Source organism: Antrostomus carolinensis, unplaced genomic scaffold (genome assembly GCF_000700745.2).
Source record: "Antrostomus carolinensis isolate BGI_N321 unplaced genomic scaffold, ASM70074v2 scaffold18997, whole genome shotgun sequence".
Classification (NCBI taxonomy): Eukaryota; Metazoa; Chordata; class Aves; order Caprimulgiformes; family Caprimulgidae; genus Antrostomus; species Antrostomus carolinensis.
Window position 1 is genome coordinate 69,598 of NW_010326888.1, and position 7,973 is coordinate 77,570.

The window sequence follows — 7,973 nt, forward strand, 5'->3', positions numbered from 1 at the left end:
CACTCCATTTCTTTAATTTTTTTTTTTATTCTGACTGATATAACATCTGCTAAAATGTCTTCCTTATCATGTGCTTGGTGATCACACAGCCTTCCCACCATTCATTGAGAGCTGGACCAGATCTCACAGAGTCTGAAAAGAGCTATGTGGTAAGGCCACTGTTTAAATCAGATGTGTAGTCCTAGACTGTCTTCACCCAGACAGTAACACCTCTAGAGATAAAATGCCAGCACCATTTTTAGCTGCAAAGCAGGTACATATTTATCTATTTGCATATATTGTTTTGTTTGCAACAGAAAAAGGGAATTTAGCACTTTGAAAAACATTCATCATTTATAGCCAATGAGAAGTTGGGCTAATTGTGCTGTCAGTCCCTGGGTATAAGTTTAATGAAGCAAAATGCATGAATTGAGCGGCCCGTCTTGCATTCTTGAACTGACTTCATAGCATTTCTAATAGTGCCACTGCGGAACTAATTGCAACCTCTTATGCTGCTGCTTTTATAAATATATGTATATATATTTGTTACAAATCTTCAAACTAAATGCCAAATTCTTCTGTATCTTGCCTGTTTTTCCATGCTTACACCTGGATTCCTTCTGCACTCCACTACCTGGATATTTACCTGGATCTACAACTCTTTTTTATTTTTTATTTTTTTTACTGGACTTATGTGCTGCATCTGGAATGTCCCATCTCTTCTTGTCTATATTTTCCCCTCCCTCCCCCCTGTTGACTGTTCTTTGGGTATTCTTGGATGTCAATGCTGCCTACCACGCAGGAAGCTGTTTGCAATGAGATCATAAACATTGCAGAAAAGTCTGTTCATTACTGCAGTACTATTTCTCAGCCTCTTGACTCTCGCCACAAGGTGACCTCTAATGACCATAAACCATCTCTCATCATTTCTCAGCAACCTCAAGCACAGCAGCAAGGAGCCAGCCCTGACAGAAGCCAAACACCACGAGACATGTAAGTCCTTTTGGCTCCCATCTCTTCCAGGGGCCTTGTCTCTGACTGATGGTGAAGATGGGGAGGTGTGAAAGCTTCAGTGTTTTAGGAGTTGAAATAGAATGATGAGAAAGTGTCAGTGGTTCTTTAAAGAACAAAAATAGCCACATTATCATGATAATGAGTAGTTTAAAACTGGGACCTTTGCGTCTGTATAGCACCTGAAACAATGACCTTATGATCCCAGACTGAGTGTCCTCTGGGCACTTGATTCATGCTGGTTATGGAGACTATCCCAGTGTCTTTGCATCTTGAAGCTGGAGACAAATTAATATCCACTGGCTATGCCTGGCTCGTATGGCGTTGGTCAATGTGTTCACCCCTGTTCTTAGCTTCTTACAGTACAATGGGCAGTCCCAACAACTGATGCCACTTGGTGTGGTTTTGGCCAGTTCCACAGATGAATTGGTGGCTGAATGATCTGAGAGACCAAGGCTGAGATTTTCAAAGCTGTCTGGTGGGTTTAAACCTGGAGTTGCTGTTAAGCTTGGTGGGGCCTTTCACTGATGCTTTTGAGACTCAAAGCCTGCACTGTGTGTTGGGGACTGAAGCTCATTGGCATTTGGCTTCTGAAAGGAGTCTTTGCTTTCCCCTGCCCCTTTAAGCAGCATGGAAAGTCTCATATGAGCTCTATTTTCAGTCCCCACAGCCAGGGGATCCAAGCCTCCCCGAATTTGCCCAGAGGTTGTTTCTGCTCCATAAAGTTCCTTTCTCATAAATAGAGTGCCTCTGGTGCAAGTGGTATCTCAGGGTAGGATTTAACCTTTGGTTTTATTTTCACCATTCATCCTCAGCCATGATTTATACAGCAACCTTAATGCAGTAGACTACGCAGTATCTTTTTCCAAACTCCTTCACATTGACATTTGGACATCTCTTGCCTATGTGCCTGGGTAAGGGAACAGATGTCTCATTCAGCCTAGGAAGGAGTGTGTATCCAGTTTTTGTCTTGCATTCAATACAGTGTCAGCACTTGTATGCTTTCTAGGTGCTCTTAGGAAGAATCCAGTTGTCACAGACAAGCACATGGGAAAAGAGAAACAAAAGCTCTCCATGTATCCCACACAGTGCAGGCATGACACTTTTTACTGCTATGGTGTTGTGACAACAGCCAGTTTAATGTAGTTGGCTTCTACCTCTCAAATGGAAAGCATAGGTCCAGACTGCATTGAACAAAGTAGAATAGGAATTAGAAAGGGAAGGGGAACGTCTCCTTCTGAAAAGGCATCAGGGAAATCCAATGGCTAACGTGCGGTATCTTTCTGGTTTTAGAGTTAGCTACCAAGCCCTCTACAGCTACACTCCTCAGAATGATGATGAGCTGGAACTGAGGGACGGTGACATTGTTGATGTCATGGAAAAATGTGACGACGGCTGGTTTGTGGGTGAGTGTGACACTTGCCTGTCAGCAAAGCTTTTTGAGATGCACGTGAGAAATTTTGCAGATTGTCTGGGAGCTGCTTTCATTTGTGGGGTCAAGATGGTGAATAAAATCAACTCAACCTTTTTCACAATTTCTCATCTTTTCCCACCAAGAACATTAAAACTGGGATGCAAGGTGGTGAAGCTTTGTTTTCCTTGCTAGCTCTCTAGTGTTCCCTTTTTCTTGCTCTTAATTTCCTCATTCCCCTCTTCCTCCTCCTGATCCTTTGTGCTGTACAGATGGCAGAGCAACAGAGGGAATAAAGGAAAACTGGATTTCTGTAGCTTTTCCGAAGCTGATGGAGCCAGAGCAAGTTACAGAAAAGGGCAAGCAAGGGATGAAGGGAACGCATGGATGGGAGTTTCAATCCCTGAAAATCCAGCCCCATATGCAGCTGTGTGTTTAGCAAAATCTAGCCCTTTACCTTCAAAGAATGCAAGTCTGGACAGTGTTCTCCATCTCAACACTGCAAATCTAGGCTTGTTATCTCATCTTAAGGGAGATTAGCTCATTTGCACTGATAGGAGTTTGGCTCCTAGCCTATAGGCCGGAGCTTTCACTGGCACCTTAATAATTGTTAAAAAGGAAGACCAAAGATGATTAGTAGCAGAACTAGTTCTGATCTTGTCTATACCAAAAGGCTCTTTCACTGGCATTCCAATGTAGTTTTAGAAAGCAGTGCCTACAGGCAGAAGAGGCTGCCACCTCTGCCTTTTTAAACCCTAAGCCTCCCTTGCACGGCTCCATCTTACTCTGGCTTCCTTGTGTTTTATTTTGCAACAGGTACGTCCAGGAGAACAAGGCAATTCGGCACTTTCCCAGGCAACTACGTGAAGCTTCTGTACCTGTAAAATAACAGTGATCCCACCACTTCAAATGATGGGGTTGTTTTCCAGATGGTGGTTTTAAACAGTGAAGAAACAGACAATTTATGAATGTAATAGACGAGACGAGATGTGTTAGGAGGATGTGGTTATGTGGTACAGTATTGAGTTGAATGTGTAGCCCTGCTTCCACTGATTCAGGGTGTGATCTGTTTGCTGAAGAGACAGTTTCTAGTTTACAGTGCTGCCTTTGTGTATTCCTCTCCCCTCCCCAGCAAGAGTTCTGATGATAATCTTAATTTGTATGGAGTACTTACCTCTGAGAAGGCTTCAGGGAAGCACATGGTGTAGGTTTTGTTTGTGTGTTGAGATATGATAATGCTTTGGGGCAGTATTTAGCCTGCAGCTGCTCCCTTTCACTGGCAAGGGTCAGGGAGGCCAGGCTTTCTGCCTGGTTTCTGCCTCACTGAAGACTCACTTTGCTCTGCCTTCCACTTCCATAGAAGTCATGCACCTTAAGACCCAGCACAGGCAGAGGACAGCTGATGTGGTTAAACTGCAGAGCTCTGTGTGGAAAAGGAGTTTGGGACTGGTGGTTTAATCCAGAGAAGTCAGCCAAAACATAATGCAAATGCGCAAAAATCCCAAGCCCTTTAATAACATATTACCTATCTCTGCAGAGTTTTGTTTGTTTTTTCTTTTGTGCAGGGGGTGTGTGTGTGTGAGTGTATTGTGTGCATCAAAAAAAATGAACTGAGTCCTGCTTTTTAAAGAGAAATCAGCCTTTGACATTTATCTGCACAAAGAATAGAACCCATAAACAGAGCAAATCCTGTTTGAGTCCTACGGCCATTCACTTTCTCTGCTCCTCCTGCCCTGTTGCTGGCCCTGAAGGATCACACACTTTTTGAAGCATACTCTTTGGGATGAAGACTTTGCTTCCTTCCTGGCATTAAATCTTAGAGGCTTTGATAAATCTGAGCAACATATCACTGAGGGTGCCTTTTTTTTTTTCTTCTTTTTGGTTGTTACACTGTTGATGGTAGGTCTCAAAAAAATACGTACATCTTGGCTGCCTCTCAGTCATACAAAAAAGTCTGATCAATTTGGAAAGCTGTTCCCAGCAGTTATTACCAGTTACATAGATTCATATTTCCTTGAGGGAAAAAAAACCATGGCTTGCCTGTCTGCTTGCCTGTAAATCCACTATGAATACTCTTTTGATAGAAATTTTGTTATTAAGAAAAAGCATAAAGAAAACCGGTTCCATCAGACTCTGCTTCCTACAGTTACCATACAAATAGCAAAGGGTTAGATTGCTATTTTGTCATAAGCCGTATTTAATAATATAAAATGCCTATTTTTATGCTGATGCTTTTATACAGATTTATTAAGAGTAACTACTACTAACTGTTAGCACGACTTGCAACGTTTTGATAAACTAGCCATGCTCCTGGGTTTGAAATCAAGTAGGCTTGTCTTCTGCCTAGGTCAGCAGAAGAGAAGACTCAATGTCTCAGAAGTTTGACTGTAAATATGTATATTTAACTTTGTACAGACAATGTACTTACCTTGTATAGAAAAATAATTTAAACGCATTAAGTGAAGAGAGGGGGGGGAAAAAAGGCAGTTGTGAAAGGTTGGGATTTTTTTCCACTTTTATTTAAATGATGCAATTCCATGTATGTTCACATAAAGAGTTTTAGCACAAAATATCCATTATGAAAGGGTTTCAGATATGACACAAATCACCACTATTTCTTTTCTGCAGGAGATACTTTTAATCCTGCATCTTATTTATGGGTTTGGTTTTCTGCTTTGGGTTTGCCCTCTACTTATTTGCAGCAATATTTAGGCCTGTTGCTATGACTGGATAACACCAAATTAATCTATCCAGCAAAGTAACATGATGATGCTGACTGTATATAACATACTCATTTAAAGGTTTATTTTTTGTTCTTGCTCTTGCTATTTTAAGTGACACACACAAACACAGATAAATACACACACATACAAATCACAACTTATTTTTGTGTTGATTTTTTGTTTCTTATTGCAGTGGATTACTATTTGACAATTAATAAATGGAACTATTGAATTACTATTGTGTTCCTTGTACAAATTATTAAATAAAGTCTATTCCTGCTTTTCTTGTAGCAATGCACTTTTGTACTAGTGCCGCTGTGGCTGTCTTTAGTCCATACCCGTTCTCCCTCCTGAGCCATAGTGTGGTGGTTTCACTTGGCTAGTACTTGGCTAGCAGCCAAACACAGCTGTTCGCTCACTCCCCACCCCCAGGGGATAGGGGAGAGAATTGGGAGCAAGGGTAAGGAAACTCATAGGCTGAGATAAGAACAATTTAATAATTGAAAGAAAATAAAACTTAAAATAATAATTATTTTAAAATAATAATAGTAATAAAATATGCAAATGAGTGATACCCAATGCAATCGCTCACCACCTGCCGACCAAGCAAGCCCAGCCTGATCCCAGATACCGATCCTGGAGAAGCGACAATCCTGAACTGAAACTGCAGTACTGGAAGCGTGGGAGCCCGAGCGAAAGTCAAGAGAGAGCAAGAGAGGGAAAGACCCTCATTATTATACTGAACATGACATTATATGATATGGAATATCCCATTGGTATATTCAAATGCCAGTTTAGCTTATTAATTTAAATATTCCTTGCCCACTTAGATCTTGTGCTTGTAGACTAACAAAACATGAAGTCCTTCACCTCCAGTGACAAAAATGCAAACACTGGTATGTTATCAGTGTCTCTCTCATAATGAATCCTAGGCTGAAACCAAAATATAGCACTATTCTAACTACTAAAAAGAAACCCAGCTCTGTCCCAGCTAAAAACCAGGACACAGAGGCAGGCTGTGACTTTTTCTCAAAGACACTGAGGTGTAAAAGCCGAGAAACTGCTGGTTTACACTCAGGTCTCACTGTACTATGGGGTCAGGGTGCAGCTGCTGTGGCATGTATGCAGACCTGGGAGCTCAGGATCACGCTAAGTCCACTGTTTTACAAAGGGTCTTTGTGATTCTCTCTCGGATGAGAAGACCGCACAGGTTAAGTAGGACAAGAAACCCTGAATGCCAACCTCTGTGGGAAGGGATGTCGGTTGATGTTGGGTTTACATGTGCATTTTTCACCCTGACTTCCATGGTAGCTGCACTCTGACCAGGCAGGTGTGGCTGCAGCACTAATTCAAGGGGTTTGTGTAAAAGAACAGTCCCTGCAGCAGCAGAGCAAAGGAAGGCTGGAGCTGATCTGCCTGCGTGGGCTCACTGGTGCTCAGTAAAGCATGGGCACCATGAAAGTGCACCCTCCACCTTCATTGCCGGAGTGGGGCTGTGTCCACCTTGAAGGCTGGCCTTTTGTGAGGAGTTTAATGTCCTTGAGACGTCGTCCACCTCTGACTGACCCAGAACTGGCAACAGATTTAAACTCTGCAGCTATGTGACCAGATGGCCTTGCAAACGGATACACATCGTGGCTGCCTTCTCAATGATTTTAGGAAGTCAAACTATAAACAAGCCAGTCCCTAAACCCAAACTAACAGGACAGCAAAAGCTTCAAGCTATTTTACATGTCCTTAGCCCACAGACACAAGCCAAATTTTCTGTTTCACAGGTTACCTTCTATTAGAAGCAAAAGGGCAGCCTGACTACCACTTTGCTGCAATCACTAGCATCACTGCTTTACAGTGCTGTGGCCAGGGGGGAGAGACTCACCTATAGCTATTGAACCTCGATATTTGCTGATGTCACTCTCTCTCCTAATATACTTGCTAAGGAACAAACCAGAAATGCTTTTGTGACTCCAGAAGCTGGGTGTGCAGAGAGGGGAAGAAGAGCCAGTGGTGTGTCAAGGCCCTCTGAACATCCCCCCAACTGGGGGTAAAGGAGTTCTTGGTATCTTTTTCTTCATTGCCAGGAGATATGTAATGATGTGGTGGAGGAACTACTGCTCTCTGATAGCAATGAGATTAATAGCCTGGATGCATAGACCTCGGAAGGAAATAACCCGTGACATGACAAGTTAATGCAGGAAAAGGAAGGAAGCTTAAAAAAAGGGATTGCAGAGGCAAGGGTGTGCTTTGTGATGGGATCATTCCTGGCCGTGTCTTGTAGGGTCAGCACCTGGGCAATCTATCTCATCCTTACTTGCTAACTGCTCCAAGGTCCCCGGCTGTGGCTGAATCCTCACTCCAGCAGCAGCCTTCTGCTCTGGCTCACTGATGTTCTGCGTTGCCTGAGCTGTATTTATTTACTAAATAAGCAGCAACACTTGTGCTCAGTTTATAAATGCCAGCACCCTTGCTGTAACCAACCCCTCCTACCTGTCCATTGTCAGATCGGTGGGTGCTTAACATGCAACTGGAACAACTATTTTTCCTGAATCGTGGCTAAGGAGGTTGGCTGATAAACCCATACAGAAGAATTCCTTCTCTTGTTGGTGGTACCACCCCTAAGGGGCTAGAGAGAAACAAAACTCCCTAAAGCAGTGACAAATCAGAGCTAAATTAGGGGAAAGGTAATACCCTCCCCGGGCTCCGCCCTCACTCATCAGTTCCCAGCTGGGACAGCACGCAATGCCGCTTATTTCCATCACCTCCATTAGGTTTCAGAGTTAACACCACACCAGGCTGGAGCAGGCTGAGCTGTGTTTTCCTGGGAGATGCTGCAGCAGAGGAGTCTGGCGTGG

General features: G+C 43.0%; 1 protein-coding gene across 1 annotated transcript in view; it reads left to right on the forward strand.

The window, feature by feature from the left end:
- Nucleotides 1-3,285, forward strand: part of SORBS1 (sorbin and SH3 domain containing 1) — a gene marked incomplete at its 5' end in the record, with an annotated part of 69,323 nt that extends 66,038 nt beyond the window's left edge. The window contains 3 exons of the mRNA XM_029085899.1: nt 914-972; nt 2,284-2,396; nt 3,218-3,285. Of these exons, the coding sequence (XP_028941732.1) occupies nt 914-972; nt 2,284-2,396; nt 3,218-3,285 (240 nt within the window). The remainder of the gene's footprint in view (nt 1-913; nt 973-2,283; nt 2,397-3,217) is intronic.
- Between the last annotated feature and the right edge of the window lie 4,688 nt (nt 3,286-7,973).